The 22,418-nt window shown below is 44.7% G+C and overlaps 1 protein-coding gene across 2 annotated transcripts in view; it reads right to left on the bottom strand.

Annotated features, from left to right (window-relative positions):
* Positions 1-6,008: 6,008 nt before the first annotated feature.
* Positions 6,009-22,418, bottom strand: part of R3HDML (R3H domain containing like) — a 72,212-nt gene continuing 55,802 nt past the window's right edge. For both annotated transcript variants that reach the window (XM_069651321.1, XM_069651322.1), the window contains exons 5-6: positions 21,930-22,045; positions 6,009-6,276 (exon numbers count right to left, since the gene is read on the bottom strand). In XM_069651321.1, the coding sequence (XP_069507422.1) occupies positions 6,144-6,276; positions 21,930-22,045 (249 nt within the window). In that variant the 3' untranslated portion in view covers positions 6,009-6,143. The remainder of the gene's footprint in view (positions 6,277-21,929; positions 22,046-22,418) is intronic.

The raw sequence follows: 22,418 nt of genomic DNA, 5'->3' as shown, positions 1-22,418 counted from the left end.
CAACACTGTACTCACTATTGCCGTATTTTGAGCCACATTATTTGGTGTGCTGCATACTAATGCATAGTGTGATGGGTGATGGGTGATTCAGTTAAAGCTATGATTGTGTTGGCGTACAGCATTTTCCCTAAGAATATGTTTGTGATATTCTGAACATATGGTTAAGCACAGCAGACTTGAAATGTACATTTTGAAATCCACCAAACCAACTGCATAAAGTCTGATAATTGTAGAAACAATGTGGATGATGTGTGAGTATGTGTGACCCACAGAAATATGTTATACTTTTAATCCAACACATGAACCACACAGATCTACAGAGCAATAAGAACAAAATACACCTGCATGTTGCGTGCGCGTGATGATCCAGAAAGAGTCATGGATGCGGCCCATGCAATGTGCGCCTTCCTAACTGTAGACATGAAAAATCTGATTCACACAAAAAAAAAAAAAAAACAGGTGTAGGCCACTAGAAGTGAAAAGGTAAATTTTCTCGAATATCTTTTATCTGAAAGTGGTGTCAAACTTTGGGCACCCTGAACCACTCTTAAGCAAAATGTTGCCTCTGTGTAAAGTTTACTCAGTGGTGTTGTCCATGTCCTAAACCGGACTTACCCCAGTTTGGAACAGGGCAAGTTGCAACAGGAGCCATTTTTTGGTGATATTGATATTTTATTTCTATCACGCTCGTACACGTGTTTCAGAGCGCAATAAGGCAAGGGAGGGGAGAAAGGGAGAACAAAACAACGATCTTACTAGGCCCAGTGACATTGAGGCCGCGCATATGCATGGGAGAGGGGGAGGGGAAAAGTGCATTGAAGGGGGGAGAAGTGGAGAGTGCGGGAGAAAGGAGAAACAGATCAATAATAAATAATAAAGGTAACAAACAGTGGTAGTGCAGCCAGCAATTGGCAAGTGCTGGGTTTAAGGCAGCAGACAGGGTAGGTCTGATAAGTGTACGAAGAAAAAAGGGGGGGCTGTATGGGTACAGATACAGACCCCAGTGCAAAGGGTGGCCCGGAGACAGTGTGGGAGGGTGGCAGGGTGAGCAGGTACCTGGGCCCAGAGGACACAGGGTGGCCAGGTGCACGGTGCCAAGAGAGAACAGATCAGCAGGGGAGAGAAGGAGTGAAGACAGAAGCAAAGGAAGGTCTTGAGGTGCTTCCGGAACCGGAGATGGTTCTCCTCAAGTTTTAGAGTGGCAGGGAGCCTGTCCCAGAGGGAGGCCCCAGCCGAAGACATAGCTACTCCCAGCTTGTTTCTTTGAAAAACAACTGACCCTGAGGGAGTATGAGGTAGAGGAGCGAAGAGCTCGAGAGGGGAGGTATTTGCGGAGGGATAGCTGAAGGTATTTTGGACCCAGGCGCCAGAAAGCCTTGTGGACAATGCAGAGGGTTTTGAATTTAATCCTTGCATCCACTGGGAGCCAATGAAGAGATTACAGAGCTGGGGAGATATGATCCCAGGGTTTGAGGCCAAGGACAAAGATGACCACAGGGTTCTTAGCATCGCAGGTGGGGGTAGGAGGAGGGACAAGGGAGGCCGGCCAGAGAGCGAGGGGAAAGGATGGTGGAGGTGTGCCGATGAGGAGGATCTCCATCTTGCTGGTGTTCAGACAAAGATTATTGGCGTCACACCAATCTTGAATGGCAGTTAGGCAATCAGATGAGAGACGATGTGGCTGAGGGCAGCCTGATAATGAGTGGAGTGTCATCAGTGTAGCACTGGAAAATTGAGCAGAAAATGGCAATGCAGTGGGCGAGAGTTGCCAGGTATTGGTTGAAAAGCCAGGGCGATAGGGTAGACCCCTGGGGGAACACACAGGCAGAGGAAGATAGATGATAGGAAGGACCCAAGTTGGACTTGAGAGGGTCAGAGAGGAATGAGGTCAGCCAGGCCAGAGACTGATCACTGATACCCAGGTCATCACGGAGACGGTTGAGCAGGATGGTATGCTTGACCGTGCCAAAGGCAGAAGAGAGATCAAGGAGGATGAGGACAGAGGGAATGTTAGAGTCAAGGTTGGAGAGCAGATCTTCACGGATGTTCAGGAGAGTAGTTTCCGTGCTTCTGGCAGCTCTGAAGCCAGACTGGTGGTCATGGAGACAGCCAACAGAATTGGAATGAAGGTTAAGCTGAGAGATGACAACTTTTCCATGAGTTTCCCCAGAAAGGGAGTAATGGAAATTGGGTGATAGTTAGCCAGACAAGAAGGATCAGCTGTGGGTTTCTGGAGAAGAGGATGCACAAGGGAGTGCTTCAGAGGGGAGGGGAAGGATCCTGAGGCAAAAGAGTGGTTTCAAAAATCATCAAGGTCCGGAGCAAGGTTGTCAATGTGGTCCTTGATGGTTTTAGAGGAACAGGGATGAACAAGTTTTGATGAGGCTTTCATAGATCAGACTTGTCTAGTAACCTTATCTGGGGAGAAAAGAGGAAAGGACGAGAAGGAGGGTGGAGGTGGCTGAAGGAGGGTCAGCAAGCACAGACCAAGAGGGGAGAGGAGGGGGAGAGGTGGAGAGGGTGGCCAGGATGTCCTGGGCTTTTGAGATAAAGTGAGAGGCAAGGGCATTGTAAAGAGCCTGGGAGGCAACAGGAGGGGTAGAGAATGCAGCATAGTTAGCCAGCTGCTTGCAGATTTTAAAGAGTTCGGCTGAGTTGTTAGATGCCGCAGAGACAAGAGCTTGAATGTGGACTCTTCTTGGTGAGGACAGAGAGTCGAATTGCCTTTGGAGTAGGCCTCAGGCCAGTTTGTCAGAGGATGAACAAGAAACCCTCAATTTACTCTCAGCCATCCTACACGTACGTTTAAGTGTAGTCGGAGTCATACCAGGAATTGCACTTGGCTTGGGACTTCAAACGGATCCTCATGACAGGGGCAAGGGCATCAAGAGTATCAGAAATTGAAGAGTAGAGCAGAGACAGGGCTGTGTCAGGATGTGAGTCAGTCAGAGGTGGAGGGGGGGAGAGAAGGTGGCAGCGAAAGCCTCAACTGACACACGCTTCATGGGCCGGATGTCCGTGAAGGTAGGTGGCAGTGTTGGGGTAGGCTTTGCTTGGGGCGAGAAAGGAGAGGAGGGAGTGATCGCTCCAGGAGAGAGGAGTGGTCAGAGGGATGGAGAGGGGGAGGTCAGATGAGATCAAGACATCGAGTGTGTGCCCTGCAGAGTGAGTCTGGCCAGAGAGGAGGATGGATAGGGAGAGGGAGTCGCAGAGGTCACAGAAGAGTACAGAAGAGGAACAAGGAGAGTCTAAATGTATATTGAGGTCACTGAGGAGGAGGAGTTGAGTGGTAGAGGCCAGGAGGGAGGAGGAGAGGACCACACACTCAGAGAGAAATTAGGTGATTTGACCAGGAGGCCGGTAGATGGTAGCCACAGTAAGAGAATGGGTAGGAGAGAGAGCCTACAGACAAGGCATTCAAAAGAGGACTAGGTCTGAGTGAGAATGATAGAGAAAGGAATCCATTCAGGAAAGATCAGGGCTAACCCCCCCCACCAGACCGGGAGGATCTGGGGGCAAGAGGATCTTGTAGCCATCAGGGAAGAGTGTGTCAAAGCTTGTGACAGAGCTTTCTGTGAACCATGTCTCAGTAAGACCAAGGACATCAAGGTCTAGTTCTTCAAAGAGAAGGCAGATGTCAGAGGAGTATTTGACAGCAGAGCGAGAGTTGAGTGTGGCAATATGAAGAAGGTTGCCAGCCTTAAAGACCTTCCGTGGAGGGGTACAGATCAGAGGTACACCCTGCAGAGGAGAAAGAGCCCTAGGAGGTGCAGAGGAGGAGGAGAGAGAGAGAGAGAGAGAGAGGGGGCAGGGTAGCCAACAGGGGGAGAGGGGACAGCAGGAGATGAGAGGAAAGCACCTATCAAAGAGGAGGCGATTGGCCTGAGGGCCTTGAACCATGACAGTGCCATTAAGGTAGACATTAATGATGACTTTAGAATTGTTGAAGGAAGCCATGAGAACTTCCCAGCGAGTGCCACCATTAATGGGAGAGGAGGATATAGGACAGAGCACAGAGAACATATGAAGAGTCCATAGATCTGGCGAAGGAACGACAAAGGATGTTGGTGAGGGTCTGTCTGGAGGAAATATTGGAGAAGGTGTTGGCGATAGGAAGACCAGGGTTAGAGGCCAAGATATCCTTTTTGAACTTCTTCCTACCAGACTTAGTGAGAAGGAACGATATTCAACGTAGAAGCAGTTGGAAAAGATGGGAGAAACAAAGCGCCATGGAGGTGGAAGCGAGGAGAGGATGGGGAAACTAGGTGGGGGGGGGGGGGTAAGGCAGGTAGGTGTGGGATAAAAGAGTAGTGAGGTCACTGGACTGGCAAGTTACAGAGAAGCAACAGTACACAAGCAAAATACTGAGAGTTTAGCAAAAACAGCAAGATTTGACTATCCAGCAAAAAGCAAAAACAGCAAGATTTGACTTTCCAATCAGGGATTCAGATGTTAGCAAAGGTTTTAAGAAGCACTGCGCATCAGGATGACAACATGGGAGTATCAAGTAGTCAAAGGTGGTAGGAGTGAGTCCAGAAGTAGGGAACTAATCCTTAGTTATGGAGGTGACAATGTCAAGGCAGTCCAGATTTCTTAGAGGAGTGAAGTGGCAGCATCATTGTGGTTAAGGAGTAGGGAGGACCCCAATTAGCGTTTCAAAAGTGGACAGGCAGCAGACAGGGGTCTTAGAAGTGGGCCTTAGCTGAGAGGACCGGCTAAAGTCTGCCGGTCCCTGGTTGGATGGAAGAAAACACTCAGCAACGAATGGGAGTGCTGCACAGGGAGATATAGTTCAGCCAGCCTGCCTACACAACAAAGAAAACCATGGCGGTCATCTTGGAAGGGCCAAAAATCAGTCAAATAAGTAGGCAATAGTGGGAAAACTTGTGCCTTCTAAATAGCAAGGGAGCTTCAGGTATTCGAAAGATCAAAAAAATGGCAGCATGATGAAAATGTCCAAAAAAACAGCGTTTCCCCAAAAGTTAAGCAAATAGTTTTAATTTTTTTTCAATTTTGATTTTTCAGGTTCAGTTCAGAGAGAGAGAGAGAGAGAGAGAGAGAGAGAGAGAGAGAGAGAGAGAGAGAGAGAGAGAGAGAGAGAGAGAGAGAGAGAGAGAGAGAGAGAGAGAGAGAGAGAGAGAGAGAGAGAGAGAGAGAGAGAGAGAGAGAGAGAGAGAGAGAGAGAGAGAGAGAGAGAGACTTTTCTCATTAGAATTGCCAGACATTGACCATTCCTCTATACACACCCCCAATGCATATGCAAAGCGGGTGTGTCTAAAGACGCAACAACAATTTCAGTTTTATGAACCTGCCACACTTTGCAGAAGCTGCCATTTGTAAATTTTCAAGGCTGCAAATGCATTTGCGGCCACAACAATGCTTTTTGAATTGGCCCAAATGTGGACGTAACAGATGGCCATTTTTGATGACACTCTATGGTTACTAGTGGCCGTTTCATTAATAGAAGTGAGCAACAGAAAATACGGACGCTTGCAAGTTAGGATGGATAACAAGTTTACTTGACATGACGCAAGGTCTTACTATCACACTTAACATTTGCTCCCTTTTCACATTCCTGGATTGGATCCTTTCTCCATATCAATAACATAAACTGAATACAAAAATAATACCCTTTCATATGAGTGCCATTTTAAGGCAACTCTTGCATAATACTGTTTTGCAACAAATATACACTCTACTTTGGAGACCTTCTATGAAGGGACTTCAATTTCTACAACGTACACATTTGAACAAACAAATTAAAAATAAATGAATAGTTTCATTTATATAAATATTTTCCTAGTTTACAAATATTATACACAATAAACATTATAATTACTTGTTGACACATTTTTCAGAATCAACATAAAACTGATATCCATAAACTGGACAACATTGACATCCTCCCAAAGAGGAATCAGATCCAAAGGCAGCACAGCCAATACATGGGTAAATCCCAAAACATGATGAAAAACTGGCATGGATAGGCCTTTGGGATCAACAGTGCCAACAGAAAAATATATATGGCTTTCCGTTTTTGATTATACGCCAGCTACAATGTCATCTGATAGTCCATGAAAGCCGGTGCTCCATTTACATGAATGTTATTTCTACCAAAGTCTGAAAATGATGATACCTAAACGTTAAACCCAGTTGATTTTGTTGGAGTTGACTCCTGGGAAACACATGTTGTTGCTGCAGACACCGCCGTAACTTGGAGGGCAGGCCGAGCAGGGTCTCCCCATCTTGTAGGGAGCTTCTCCTATCCAATTACCTCTGAAAACAAAGAAATGGGAAAAATGTTACTTGACCTTTAGGACTCTCTTTGTAAGTATTGCTTGAAAATGATTAATGAACACATTGATTCCAATTATACAGTACGTACCACCTGCAAGGGCAAGTTAGTTATATAAATAGAGCCTTTTGGCTCCTTCCTCAAAACAAATGTGCCTTCATACAATGGAACATCTCTTCATGGAGTACTCCTCAATTCCACTGTCGCAAGTCAAATGAGGATCGCCCCATAGGCAAATTTGATATTACAATCTGTGATTCAGTGGCAGGCAAACCTTTTTGGGGGACCACAAATGTCTGACCAACCCTCGGGTGGTCTAAAATTAAGAATCCGCTAGGGATTCACAGCTAGGCTAGAATGGCACCATTGACTCTCCAGGGACTCCCGTCGCTGGAATATGTAGAGTCAGAGACTTCATTCACCTCAAGGTGGCCAGGGGCCTTTGCCAAAGGAATCAGGAGGATGCTCTTATGTAGACTTTTGGTCACATACTTTGCTACATTTAGTGCCTGGCAATGCAAAAACAGTATCCACCAATATTACAGTTTATTTCTTTACTGTGCCAGTATTCACTTTATCAGGAATTTACTTTGTCATTGCAGTGGAAGACCTCCTATACCCCCCTTTGTTTCTACCTCATAGTCATTCCCACCCCCCCCCCCCCACACCTGTTCACCCCAACACTAACTTTACACTATCCCTGTCCACATCCGTTACCATCTACACGATGTGAAGATGCAGACAAAGTGAAGAAATGGCAAAGTAATGTCTGTCAAAGTGAATGTATGACAAAGTAAGTGTATGTGGCGAAGTAAAGGGGGATACCAGCATGGGTAGGAAGGAAATGGAGCCTAGTGTCCATCTTCTTTCAGGCCCAGTGATGTCCACCCCTTCGGTCCCGTGGTACCAATTCAAACTATGGAACCAGTGGGCAGAGACACATGCACATGGACTACATCCCTCCATGCTGATGCAGCCTTTCCGGACATCAATAAGCATAGACGACAGGTTCTGCAAAACACCCAGCAGCACCGCCTATTATTGGGGAGTCCTTAAATCCAGTTTAACATAGTAATCCCCATAAACTCTGGGTTTGCATGTCCCCCCCTCCTTACCAACATTATCACTTTGGAACTATTGTAATCTCTATTGTATACACCGTGTTAACTAGTATCACTTTCTGACCTTAAGAAAGTCCAATCCCATTTTGCATTGAGAATTCATTCCATTCACGTTTGCGCTACTTGTAATGTAATCCAAGTGGCACAAGCACAGCCTTGTGTCTGCTCAATGTCTGCCAATTATGGTGGCTTCTTGGCACTAGATTCTATAATAGGGAAGATTGGGACGGAGTTAGTGAGAATATTGTGTTGATCAGTGCAGATTTAGAGGTGCATGCCGTGCCTGTGTGGTGGTGGAGGGTTTGTGTTGCTATATCTACTCCAGAGGGGTGGTGATGCTTCTTTGTGTAGTAGCATTTTGTGTTGATGACTACTCTTGATACCAAAGAGTAAACAACCAAGGTGATATCTAGAAAAAACCCTTTTGTCCTTGAAAAGGGCACGGGTGGACAATATGACATATCTGTCGAAACTACAAGTAATGAACATTTCTCTCATAACCACTAAAATATCAACATAAGACATACGAGTTCTGAACATAATACTCCCTTAACTGCACATATACTCTAAAACACAATATTCCATTTACTTCGATGAGCAGACCATGCGTGGTCCTGCTCTCGACTGAATCCACTGGTTCAGACAGGCAGAGACATCAACACATTTAAATTGATTTATAATTATTTAATGTTTGGTTAGTACAAGGATAGCTAGGTAAGGTTAAGAGTGATCGGTGATATTGATATAACTTTTTCAAATGTACCCAATCTGAGTGTACACGAAAGCTGCAGTGGGGAGCAGAAAAGAAATCCCAACACACTTGCAAACTAGTCATAGCTCAGTCATGCACAAAGGTCCTGGAACTTGCCTCAGATCCTATCATACTTGCAACCTGCAAGCCTCCTTCTAAACATCACCCTATGCAATGAAGCAGAACACTTGGCCCTTGTAATCAGTATGTCCTATGATGGGAGATGCTGCAAACTCTTAGGGTACCATTCGTTGCAGCCATGGTTGTACACAATTCAACTACCCGACCTTGATCATACAAAGATTACAAACTATTGCTTTTTCCAATTGTGTCGAGTGGTGCCGTTTGCTCAATAACAGATCTAGCATCTCAGCAACCTCTGTCTAGACACTGGTCACATGCTTGCGATTGTGGCCACAATGGAATTACTAACCCAGCAGGAGTCATTTTCCAGGAGACCAAGTAACCTTTCTGTGCCCACATCTCCTTCAACATTTCATCAGGGCGATAGCACTCAATGGCTGGTTTTAAAAAGCATCTCTACGAGACAAGGGTTCCCCTTTGTCCATTAATGTTTGCTTAGTCATTGGGCCTTTTACTCAAGCAGTCAGAACAAATGCTGACATCTAGGTTATGAAGCTGACAGATAATCCTAAAATCACCCTGTTTGCAGACAACGTGCTGTTCATGCTCACAGACACGGATAGGACAGTGCCAGCCATCCCAGCAGAGCTCCAATACTTTCAAGTAGTCTCTGGGTATAACATTAATAAGAACAAATTCCTCCATTTTTCCCCCATTCCCTTACTTGCTAGTCTCTGGTCCCAATTGTCTCATCCTCAGCTCATAGAGAGTCACTGGTGCTTGGGTCTCGTGCATGCTATCCCTTCCAGAGGATGATGGTCAGCGCTGAACAGAGTCCAGCAAAATCACAGAGCAATCACCAGGTGGCTGGAAACCTAAGTTTGCTCACTGTCCCAATCTCTACCCTGCCACCTCCCTGGTTTAGGGTCCTGGCTTTGTCCTCCAAGGGCCCGGCCTTCAATCCAACTAGGCGGATCACACAATGATCTTGCCTAAGAGTACTTTTCTTACACTTCACATCCTGCCCCTTGCTTTCTCTACCTGCTCCCTCCCTGACATTCCAACACAGGCTCATACCCCCCCTCCAATCCAAGGCTTATTCTTGCCTGTTTTTGTGTGTTTGCATTCTCCCGGCTCCAAACTACTCTATATGTCCTGGCATCTCCCAACACCTCCTTAGATCTCCTTCACTCCTTTGGGTTTTCTCCCACTTCTCCTCAATACCTCCACAAACTTTCACTGATCCCTCTCCTCCAAGCTCATACTTAATACATCCTCCTTACTGCTCTATAACACTCCAACCTCTTCCCTGAGATCTCCTCTTCGCTTTGCTTTATCTCTCTCTTTGACCTCTTCCTGGAGGACTTCTCTCTCTGCTTTGTCTTTCACCACCTCGTCTTTTTTTAAAACATCCAGGCTCTTCCTTTTGTTGTTCCTCTTGCCAACTCCCCTTACTCCTCCCACCTCCACTCCGCTAGTTGCTCCTTCAGTCTCCTTTCCCACATCGATGTTAACCCTGTTCCTTCCTCCGATTCGCTCCATCTCCAACCAGCTCAAGAACCAGCTTGCCAAATGCACACACCCCGCAACCCGCTTCCATAATTGCTGTCTCTTTTATTGGGCCATGGCCTCTTTTGGAGGGTTTGCGCCAGCGAGTGATACGAGTGTGGCATCCAGATTTGTGTACCTGGACCAGGGACCCAATTCACCCGTGTATAATCTCCCAACAGTGCGCTGCATGGCAACGTGGACCAAACCTGCTCTAGGCTCACCCGCAACTTTCAATTTCACATATGCATTCATTCCACCATCGAGTAGCCTGCCCACATGCTGCTCCCTACTTCCCGACAGTGGTAGGGCCTGCACTTAACCAGTCACCGGCAGTAAGCCGCCATGAGGGTCAATCTCGTGGGCACATATTTCTGGCATTAATGGACTTTTTTTTAAAGTGGCAGGCATTTGAAAAGGGCAACAGCTTTATTGGGAATCCCATGTGCGCCTGAGTGACAAAGCTCAGCCCCCAAAGCCCCCGCCTCCATGATCCCCAGGCATGGCATCACAGTAGATAGGGTTTAATTTTAATGGCACAGACAGATTTTGCAAAGATTGTACTGTCGGTTATCGTGCACCTGTGATGCTCTTCATTGGTGCATTATGATAAACCGGAATGATTGGTAAGAATGCTGTTTTTGCTGCGGATGTAACTACAGAGGAAGCAGTGGATTCTTCATTGGTATCCCAGTATTAGAAATCCTGAAGAGAGCCTCCAACTGAGTGCATAATACAGTATCTGACCCAGACGCGTCACTTTGGGAGAGATGCAATGTCTTTCTTGCTTATCTCAAGCCCAGTGTACAGACCCATGTACACAGGTCAAAGAGCAGGTTTTAATTGACACAGTAGAACCACTATATATCCTAAGCCAACAGCTCCCAGTGACAGCAGGAGAAGCTATGCAAATTGGCATTGTCTCTCTATATCCTAAGGCAACAGCTCCCTCTAGCGGTAACAGCAGGCAAAGCTACTGCATCGGGCACACCTACAGGGACAAACATACATCTGGCCTTTTATTATATTGATGTTTGGGCCAATGCAAGTGTTACAACCAAAACATGAAATCTCAGTTACAATAAAAAAAGAGGCCATAGAGTAAAGGAGGAGAGGACAAAGCTTTTCCTCAGTACCTCACGTATAGCAGATCACCTGCATAAGTCTACAGATCTGGCCCAGTGGCTATGAGGAGATCACACCAAGGGTGCACATAAGGAAGGCCCAAGTAAAGCAGTACTACCCGAGGAGCACCACCTTTCACACTAGCTGCTCAAAATGACCACATCCTCAGCTAGAGTCAAAGCAACTCATGGACGTCTCCGCCTTGTGTGTTATGCATCTCAATGGCTCGCGACAATCTCCCTCTACGTTTTGTTGCAGTACCCAATGTCACTTTCTGTTTGCATTTGGTAGAATAAGGTCCAAGAGGATCCAAGGTTTGGTCAGAACTAAAAATTACTTCAGTAAATGTTTTCTTCCCCATTAGCTCGACGGGGTGGCCCAACAGAATTTGCCAAAACAAGCTTGGTGAGTCTAGACCGCTGTCATTCGACTACAATGACGCAAGGAAACCCTTTCTAACGATGTGGCTGCTTTTTTTTTTTAAAATGTCAAACGCCACAGAGAATAACTTCCTTGGCAATGTTTTAAATCTAAGGGTGCATAGAGTATTCAATGAGCCCTACCGCCATAGCTTCAGATTTCAACATTCAGTCAAAGTTTCGAAGTGATGCCTACAGCAATTTACTTCCACTGCTTATTCTGATGGGAGAGAGTTGCACCTTTAAGCAAGTTAGTCTGATAAGAGGGTTGCAGCGGGCGGAAACATCAGCATTGCACACTTGAATGTGTGTTTAAGCCGTCGCCATCTTTGTCTTTGCATCCATTTCTACAAAGCAGCAGTGCATGTTTGGGCACTTCTCCCGAGTGTGACTATGCAGGGGGGGGGGGGGGGCAGAGTGCTCATAAACTCTGCATATTCAGAGTTATAGGTCTCGCCTGTACAATGCAAGCCTGTGCAATGCAAGCCTGTGCCATAATGAATGGCAACACTGCTGTGATAAATTGTGGAGCCATCTAAAATACTGGGGCATAGACACCATTCTTTTCCCATTTGTAGTGGTAGCAGGACCTCTCCCCCCCCCTTTAACTCATTGGGGAAAAAAACCCTTTTTTAAAATAAATAACACATCATTTCGTTTATAGAAATAACACTTAAACATTTGTATTGTTAATAACATCATTTTTCTCTGCCATGCTATGCCATCTAGTGGACTTGGCATAACAAAACAGTTAAACAATATGTAGTATCTTATTTGCCATACATTATCAAATATTTCTGATGTATTCATATTATTTTTTCATTTATGGGGGTCTATCCTCCCGAACTCCACTTACTGGCCCTTCCTCCTCCCAATCCCCACCCACCCAACTTTAGAAAGGTATCCAGAAATATTGTCATTGTGAAACCCAACAAGACAACGTTTTTTCAGAATAAAATTTTAAAACAATAGTTTTTGCTCTGTTTTTCCCAGCAAAAATATGACTGGATAGCATGTAGCACAGAGTGGGTGACTATGGAACAACTAACCTTAACTTAAACAACACCAAATGACTCAATGCAGGTATACTGCAAGCATCTAGGCATACAAGATTGGAGCCTGCAAGTACCATAGATGAATTACAAAAATACCTAATTAAACAATTGTTTTCCAAGTCATCTGGAAGACACCATTATCCAATGCAATCAAAGGCGCTAGATTGCAACATGTGTTTTTCACATTTCAAAGAAATCATGAGGCAAGAAAAATTGTTTTCCACAACCTTGTAAACCGATTTCCTTCCTGCAGGCATCCATATTTCGAAGAAGGAGATTAGGCCGATGTTGATATCTGTTAATCAAGCACACAATTTTGAGAACGAGAGTAGTAAAGTCTTCATAGATTAAGTGAATTCGGGTTTAAGTTTTATTACCTTAGGAAAAATAACCCAGCCTGAGCTTTTGGGAGTAAAAATGAAAAAAGTAAAAACTCATTTTAAATTGAATGTAAGATAAAGGATAAAAATGGAAACAGTTTAAATGAAAAAAGTCAAAATAACTATTTTACTTGATTTTTCCGGAAAAAGTTAATTCTGTGTGGAATTTTTTAAAAAGTGCGTTTTCTTAGTTATTTTCTTAGCAAGGGGGGAAATCACCTCGCCCCCAACCTTCCAATCAGATCAGCACTTTCTTTTCATAAGACTCCAGAAGCTTTCCCACCCCAGTCTTTCCTGCCCACCTATAATAAACCATGATTTAAAAAAAAAAGTGTTTTTGTTTTTATGCATTTGTTGATTTACATCACCTAATGGTCATGTTATTTCTGATGCCTTTTTTTGAGTTTTGCTAGTTTCAGTAACTTTTATATCTTTACTGCTTCTTAATTATCAGTGCTCTTCAAGTGTGTGCAGTTCGTTTTTCAGTGCACCGTGCATTCCACTCTAAGAAAGTGAAGGGAAAATAAAATATGTGGCCAACTGGGAACTTAACTTGATTTACATCTCAAAACCTATTCAAGGCGCTATTGTGGAAGGACAATGTATAACTACTTGTTCTCACTGTGAACCGCATTTGTCAACAGAAGACGGTGCATCCTACCTGACCGTGCCATGCTCACTAATCAACAGCAACTATCCACAGATCTTTCTTTACAATAATGCAGGAAAAGCCTGATGTACATTCTTTAGCAATCATACGCAGATTCCTAGCATGGCAAGGACATGCCCACCTTACTTGAAAGTAATGTTAATTACTGCCAATCCTACTCTCCCTTGGACAAGTGCTGACCATGTGACAGCCATTTCGACCCACCTGGAATGATTTACCCAAAAGCTTAACACTTCTCCCATCCTCTCATCTTAGATATTAGGCCCGAAGAATAAGTTGTATCCTTCTGTTCGTAGCCAAGAGGTTGAGATGATCCTTTAATGGCTGATCATCTCCATTAGGCAGAGGAGGGTGCAGGTGATGCCAAGAGGAACAGCAGGACTAGGAGTAACACAAATTACCAGTATCCTGAAGATTAGCCAGCCATTAGCCACGTCCTTCTTTCTCCTACCAGTCCTTACCACCTAGTGTGTCACTTAAACAATGAATCAGACGTATAACCCCCCCCCCCACACACCCCCACCCCACCCCACAGCCCTGCAAATAACCTGGAGAGACACTTTCCTTGTCTCTGCCCATGAGGCAGCCATAGCTCCAGTTGAGCACACATGCATTCAAGGAGGAAGAGGGACTTCTGTCAAAATGTAGGCTGGGACAACAGTATCTTTCACAAATCTGATGAGTATCAAGGAAGAATCTTTATGACCTTTTTCAGATGCATGGATGTAAAAACTGGACGCTCGGTGATGGGGAAGAAGGATGCACGCACAATGTAAACCATAAGGGGTCTCCCGATTTCTAATGGGACCATGGAAACACCAGCCACCACTAGGATCTGAAGGGTGCACAAGGGACAATGATATCTTGTGACATTTGGAAGCAAGAAAATACCATGGCTCTAAATGAGAGATCACAGCATAGAGCGATAGTGGGAGGGTGAATGACCGGAAAGATATGGGAGAGCAAAGCAGGGACCCTAGTTTTCATAATTTTCCTAGTCGATCATACGGTGACCGGAAAAAGGGTTTTATGGAAAGATTATTGGGGAGGAGAAGATGGGTCTGAACGGTAGCACTTGCTGATCTCAGAGAAACAGTATTAGGTTCTGGGGGAATAAGGGATCTAACTGGGCAGCAGAAATTGAGAACTCTTCAGGAGCCTGAAGGTAATAGGATTGTCCATGTCTTCTCCCACACAAGGCCCTCAGAAAGCACTAATGACTGCACATTACACCGTCAGAGGAGTGGCCTTGACTCAGTTGCAAGCCCTCATTTAAGAAATGGGTGAGAGGGAATTTCCTATTTCAAGGGAAGGACATTGTTCCTGTTGACACAGGCAACAGAGGTACCCGGGCAACAGAGGTACCCAAAGGAGGTCTTCCGGAAACCTGAAATGGCCCAGATCACAGGATCTTAAAAGCCCTGCCTCTGTAGTCTCTCCCACTCAAGAGCCAGCCTGTCCATTGCTCTTTGTTGTTTGGCGCCAAGGGGTCAGGACCTCCTCCTTTAGTTGTAGTAGGACCTCAGTGAAGAAAGTGGGGTGATGCGACTGCTAGTTTGACTAAAGCAAAACAAAAATGAGGCGAAGGCTGGAAGGTTTTGTATTAATCCGAACCTCCGGCATTGCTCTGGGCAACACTCCAGACCACTGTTCTTCCTCTGCCAAGCAATTACAGAAAGGGGTCAGTCAGACCATATTCAAATCAGGCTTGGACCCACCACAAAGGGCCACTCCACTCAATGTGCCGAATGCTCAGGCCTCTACTGATGGTGCACATCAAAATCATCTAATGATACAAATGATTCGTGGCAACACAAATATGTAACATTCCTCAGCCACTAAGTACAACTGGGGATTTAGGATTGAATTCTTATGCTGAATGTCAGCACCACTCCTCTAGATGCAACTGCCTCCCGGCACTGCAGTGAAGTTGAAGGGCCTTTAAATACCACCCATGTCACCTCAGCGGCTAATGAAGGAGCTCCTCAAGCAGGACTGACTCCAAAGCGAAGACACAAGGAAAATGGGGAGATAGGCGGTGAGTCAAGCCATAGTTTCCCAGATGGGAAAACCAAGGAGTCCATTTCCAATGCAACATCAGACTTCCCGATCACAATCAGGTTAAGCAGTGGCCAAAGAGTCCAGCCCCCGATAGCTAAAGCTCCAATGAATAGAGACGATAAAAGCGCTATGAGAGAGTGGGCTGTTCGCTCCAGAGCTAAACTGTTTCTTGGGCTCACCACATTATGAACATCTGGACAGTAGTCCTAAGCTTAAAAATGTGATTGCCCTGCTTGAACCTCTTCAATTAATACTACACGGCAAGTAGAGGGTACTCTTCCTCTCCAAGAATATACTAGACTGCATCTCAGGAAGTCAAAGCTTCTATGTTCATGAATGTATCTATCCCCATAGATGTCCAACATACTCCGAGCGATTGTTACTTGTAGGTGTGCAGAAAGTGGATATTATAAGGGGAGCACCAAACGAAAATGTTAACTAAGGTTCCCCAATCAGAGACTACCTGAGAGGCAAAGCAAACGTGTTGATTCCTCTGCTGTTATAACAGCCACTAGCTCATAATTCACTACAAAGAGTGAGCTGATACATTCTCTGACATAGTACTTCTGCCAGTCAGGTACTTTCTTTAAATTCTTGCTCTAGCATAGTGCCACAGCCATTTTTTATCACGTCCAGATATTAGTGATGTCAGGGTTTAACTTTCTCGAACATCTTTGCCCATGCACTTACCTGTTGCCTCCCCAACAGGCACCCCTGGCACTTCCCTCCCACCCCCAACCCTGGGGGACCCTAATCGCACTTATCCCTAACCCCTTTGTCTTTTCAGTGCACTTGCCTGCTCTGAACATCACATGGCCTAGTAGGACCACTTGTTTTTGTGTCTATTTATTAATTCTCAATTTTTCAATGTTTATTGCTCCTTTGTTCCTTTCCATTTTTGCCTTATGGTGCTTTGAAACACTGCCTTTCTGTATATGTGCCTTATAAATATGAAGAAAAATAATTGGTTGTGGTACTACTCTGCCTTCCATGATGGGACACAAACATTTTGAGACTCAAAATGGATATTTCCAAAGTACAGTATGCCAGTAAAGTTAATATTAAAAATGAGCGAGTCATCATTATAAATAATGTTCCTAAACATTCCAGCCATGAACCCCAGGTCTCTATATGAAACCAGACATTACAGTGGTTAAATAAGAAAGTTGAGGTGTCTATGGATTGGCAGGGAAACTTGATCAATCTGCAAAGGTTCCACATCCCAGAAAGGGACATGCATACCTGCCGTATTCTTGTGGGCTGTGGGGGTACTCATTTTCCTGAATCCCTACAGAGGACAACCGATTGATAGAGAATATTGTAGCGGGGCAATTGTTGGCTAGAAAGCAGGTGCCCTCCTGCCTTCCCCAGAAAAAACAGAATTACCAAATCAGAAAGAACACATTTGAAACTGTACTTGAAATCCTCCTGGAAATGCAGCTGGCACAAAGAATAGTTTGTTTCATTACACAAGTAGGGACAGAGGAGGCATTATCTTGCACAATTAGTGTGTCCTTTTAAATAAAATAGAATAGACTAGGTGGCAGGAAAGAGTGTACCAAGATAGGGACTCAACACTAGTAGGGCAGTATTTCTATAGGTAGGGATGAGGTTTCAGCGTACCTATGTGCCAGGCATGCACCAGGTTCTCGGTAGGCAGAAAATAAATACAGAGCAAATATGTCCTGCAGAAGAAACAAACGTGCCATGTTAAAATTGCATCAGCAGAGAATTCAGCTTGCTGCTTTAAGAAAAGCTCGGTTGAGCATGCTTGAACAAAATCAGGGAAAATGCTATAGCCGACTGGATGGTGGCTCCCCAATGTCTAGGCTGAGCCTTTGCAGGAAGTGTACATGGCGGAATAACATATCATTGCGTTTGGTCAGTTGTCAGATAAATCAAGTTGCAAGGACACGGCAAGTTTGTGGAACGTAACTTGGCATCCCAGGAAATCAGAAGGAGTTGACAGATTGATGCATTGTGCACCCGGGTAGGCGTGAAGGGAAGACGCAAGAAAAACTGCAATGAAATCTTAGCAGGATGCCTCTCAAAATATTTATTCATAAATCTTCAAGAGCAGGATGGCGATTACAGATTGCAAACAAGGACTTAAGCCTCGACTTATGTCATGGGAGGTAAACATCAGCTATTTGATTTAATAAAGGTGATGAGCTGGTCTCTCTCGCTCCCTCACCTACACAAATGTGTCATGCAGCCAGTTCATGGATAGTGTAACCGCATTGTACCCGGTTAGTACAAGTCTTTTCACTGCAGAAGTAATTTAGGGCCTACCAATTAATTTCCAGATGTGATGAGGTAGCACTTATTAGGGGAAGGTCCATGGGTGGGATTTTAGATAACAATTTTCCAATCCCTAGTTGTGCACATATAGGTTACATATGTAGCTTAGTAGAGGGAGCCAATGATTGGGAGTGATAGGTTTCTATAACTGACATCAAAATAACTCATTCATGCTATATCAAATCCTATTTTCTGTTCAAATGTTGGAGAATGCTGGAGTGAGAACTTGGCTTTTAAAACCTGATTTTTTCCCCAGTATATTGCAATAAACTGGTTCAGCATACCACACTCCGTGTTGTCTCTTTTTCGACAAATTCCGGTTAGAGGGCAATTTGGCCTTTTCCGACCCTCTTATCAATATCCAACCTTAAAAATGGGATTGATAAACTTGAAGGAAGCCTATCTTAAAAATTGCTATTAACTCGATTGTTTACTCTTTGTTCTGGATATATTCTGATCAGTTTTTTGCCTTTTCCTCTGTCCACTAATATGATTATTATTTTCTTATGTTTGAGTCTTGTGCTTTTATACATTCAGGTCTTTGGTGCCTCACTAAATTCCATAAATACAAGGAGCAGAACCAAGTTCTCTTTTGCTCAAAAAAAAGGGTGAGCATGACGACCTGCATAGGACTGTCCCTGATCTTCCTCAGAACTTTGGGGAGGAGCTGGACCAGGGAAAAGACATACAGGAACACAATACCTATGGGTCAGGAAATGGCACAAAACCCCTGGGTTGGGAGAGATGTGCAGCAGAGAAGATTAAGGTTGTTCTCTGAGGCACAGCGGTCCATTTCTGGAGAACCAAGGTGTGTGTTTAGTACCTGAACATCTCTGGAAGGATCGCTGTGTCCTTGGAGGAAGAAAAGTATTGGCTGAGGCAATCTGCCGCAACAGAATTTATTCCCCAAATGTGCTCTCTCTCAAAGGCAAATATTTCCAGGGATCTTGTTATGGTGCACCCTTGTATTGCACAGTATAACGATTTCTGAAGCGTGAAACTAAGGCCGTAAGGCATTTGGGCGCTGCTACAGACAAGACCACTAGTAGAGGAAAAGGAATCCCCAACACAGTGCCTGAACAAAGAGGAATGTCTTTAAGGCTTTACGTAAGGAGATATGGTCAGACAGCTCGCACAGGTGAGAAGAAAGAGCGTTCCATAGCTTTGGATCCAAAACAGAGAAGGAGCCCTTGGGGATTAATATATACTAAAGCTTTCATATTGGCATTCTGATCAGGATCAGTCAGTTCAAGATGGTCTTGGGGAAAGAAATGTTAGGGCTGTAGAGATGGCCTCCACGTCCCTCCAGTTTGACATATGGCTATCCTGGGCAGTCCAAAGAACCTGCATTGTATCACCCTGCAGACTAGCTCCCCTACTCAGGCAGAAGTTCCTTGTGAAGATGGTAGGGGCTGTGAGGTCGAGAGGGAATCACTTCAAGAGATATTTGAGGACATTAGTATACGAGTCTTGAATGTTTAAAATGTCTGGGACAGCAGCACCTGTGCAGATGAGGTCAGGGGCCATAGATCGAGTCTGGCCAGTAGAATGAAAACATATGTTGCACACATTAGAGCTTAGATTCGGTCACTGGTGAGCCTAGGCTACTGATATGCTGTGTAAACACCTCCAAAAGGTGACCGCTTCTATCCAACAGCAGGTGAACTAACCACATCAGGTGGATTTGTTTTCAATCTCAGAAAAAAACTTTATTAATAAATTGCATATCCAAGAAACCCCACTGTTGCAAAAGAGAGGGTGATCGTGTGCTTTTGTTGGGCACCAGGGGAGAAACGGTTATCTGCAATATATGGCCTGGAATGTGCATGTTACCATGTAGGAGATTGAGCAACAAAAGCCAGTCCTGCTGTGAGATCGCAGAATTATTCTTTCCATGGTCCGACTCTTGAATTTGATTTTGGAAGCAAATGTATTCATGTTCTTCTGGTCCAACATCTGGTTGAACTCAGCAACAATTGAGTCATCAAAGTAATGATCAGTTAAAGGCTTTTCCCCTGCTGTTTGAGACACGCAGGAGATGGCACCCTTCCTTCTCAGTTCCTTTATGCCACTGCATAAAGTTGATTTGTTGTTGAATCCCTTTGCCATGGAGTCATGCATGTTCTCTTGCATAGAGAAAGAGAATTTAACTGGATGTAATAACCCTCCTTTATATGTACAGTACCCATGGGACCAAGGTGAAGGCTTGCCATTGTTTGGAGAAACATCTACGTCTTCCCCCCAACTGGCCTCCTTGGCATGGTTCATCCCAGTTACGGCCGATGTTGCTTAACTGGTGACCTGGATGTGGGTACGTCAGAGACAGTGTTTGCTCCGGTACCAATACTGTCCATTAGTGGATAATGGAGGTGTCCTAATCTTTAGGGTGATGACCTAGACTAATTAATCTGTAGTCTGGATTTTCTAAGAAGGGTGTCCAGGTGCTAGTCCTTTTTAAAGTCCGTATAGACTTGGTCCTCAACCTGTTCCCCAAATTGTTTGGGCCCATTTCTGTGAAGCATAAGTCACCTAGTTCCAGATGTGGATCTGTCATTGGGCTGCCACTGACATTCAAGGCCATGGAGCGAAGCCCATTGAAAGTCTGAAAAAATCCCAATATCTCGGGGCATGGATTTCATGACTGATATATTCCATTCCTTCTTGTGTCTTAATGCATAGGTCTTCAAAATACATGAGAAGGCACTGGACAATGTAGGAGGCATCACTGGATAGTCTCAGGGATAACTGAACACCCAGGTAGTTCCTTTTGACAGCTGCATCACCTTTTTATCAACTTGATTACTTAGTGCCTCTTCTTCAGGTACCATGGGTGAACATCCTGCCAGATTGGATGGCAGTGAGTCTACCTTGAGGCAAGAGAGGGCCAGGTATTCCCATGTGGAAGGAGCTGGCATGGCACGATGAGTGGGGGGGGGGGCATATGCTTTCCAGGTACCTAATGCAGTCTTTACTGTTGATCAAGCCAGGCAGAGCCTGCAGGAGAACCAGTGAATGTTAGTCACCAGAGTCTGGTAGTGCGAATGTCACATATGAGAAATACATTTGAAAGAGAGAATGTGGAACCAGCCCAGCAGGATCCCCTGGATCACTTTCTGGAAGGAAGATCCTAGGAACACTCCAGGTCGTATACCCTGGATGAGTTGAGTGGGGGTGGGCGGAGTGAGCAGTGACAACAAAACAGACAGAACCAATGGGATAAATATTCCTGATAGAAAGGGGGATCGCCTTCCCATGGCATGGACTAGGATGGAAAAGAGGGACGTGGCAGTAAGGCTTACATGTACAGTGACCAATGTTACAACATAACCTTGCAGTTGTTTACCTCTTCCCCCCACCCCTCCCCCATTCATTGCTATCGATAGTCAGCTCCTATAATATTTCTCACATCTCCAATATGGTTTTAGTAAAATGGGAATGTGATCTCTGCTTGTATTGGGCTTCTGTCTAATTGATTGTTCAGTCACCGCTAGGACTATGGTCTTAGGTTGTTTTTATAACTATGTCCATCCCGTTTACATACTGCCCGTTTATGGAGATGGGTGGCTTGTATGGTAGACAGGGCAAGATGTTCTGGGTAGATAGATATGGCCAAGCTCATACACAGTGTATGAAATACCAAAGTAAGCCACCTGTGCATTTATTTTGTCCATAGCATGTTTCCACATCATATACCTTTGTCAATGAAGGGACTGATTGATTTCAGCTGCGCTGTTTAACAAAACAAGTCCATGTAGCATGGTTACAGAAAAAGCAATACATGCAGGGATGCTGGGACAGGATTGTGAGCATTTCAGAATATTGCAGTACCGTGCCAGGTATTGGTTTGGTCATGCCGTGATCTCTGCAAAGCTTTGCTAGCTTGCAAAGGAAATGAGGAGCAGATGCATGCTTCAAGACTCCCCAAACTATCTCAAGCTTGCTTTAACATCATCATGAAGTCACTGCCTTTTGTTGTGGTCACACATTAACTTCACGAATCAAGGGAACACAGACTTGAATAGAGGGATACCTTTCTGGTTAACATAGATAAACTTAGATCGGGGAAAAAGGCAACTTTTACAACGCAATGCCACTTGTATAATAGGATGGATGACTTACTTGATGGCATAGTTGCACACTAAATACACAGCTCGCCTCCAGGTGCTCCCCCAGACATTCATGTTAGTGCAGGTATGAACAGCACAGCCCATTCGGTTCGTTGAGGCCCAAACCATCTGATGAAAATAAAATAGTTTAAGTCTAGCAAATGTCATCTAAAATGTACTACACATTAATTGTGGCTTCAGTTGAACACCATGGGGATTGATTCACAAAGTTCTTTCCAGGAGTAAGCTTTCCGAGAAAAAGTAACTTGCTCATAAGTAAATGACTCCAAATTCACAAAAGGACTCACAAGTGATTCATAAAATGAAGTTTCATTTTTATATAGGTTTACCCCGTGACCAGCAAAAGTGGGTGTTACCAGGGGTGTGTTAGGGAGTTGTGGGTGCGTTGCGGTAGGTACCTGTATGGGAAGAGTTACACAGCCACTGAAGTGCAACTTGACGGGTCTTCTTAAAACCTCACAGTTGCCTTAGAATACTTTGT

The sequence above is a fragment of the Ambystoma mexicanum genome, chromosome 3p (assembly GCF_040938575.1).
Source record: "Ambystoma mexicanum isolate Mex_15411 chromosome 3p, UKY_AmexF1_1, whole genome shotgun sequence".
In the NCBI taxonomy this organism is placed as follows: Eukaryota; Metazoa; Chordata; class Amphibia; order Caudata; family Ambystomatidae; genus Ambystoma; species Ambystoma mexicanum.
This window is presented reverse-complemented; position numbering and strand designations above follow the sequence as displayed.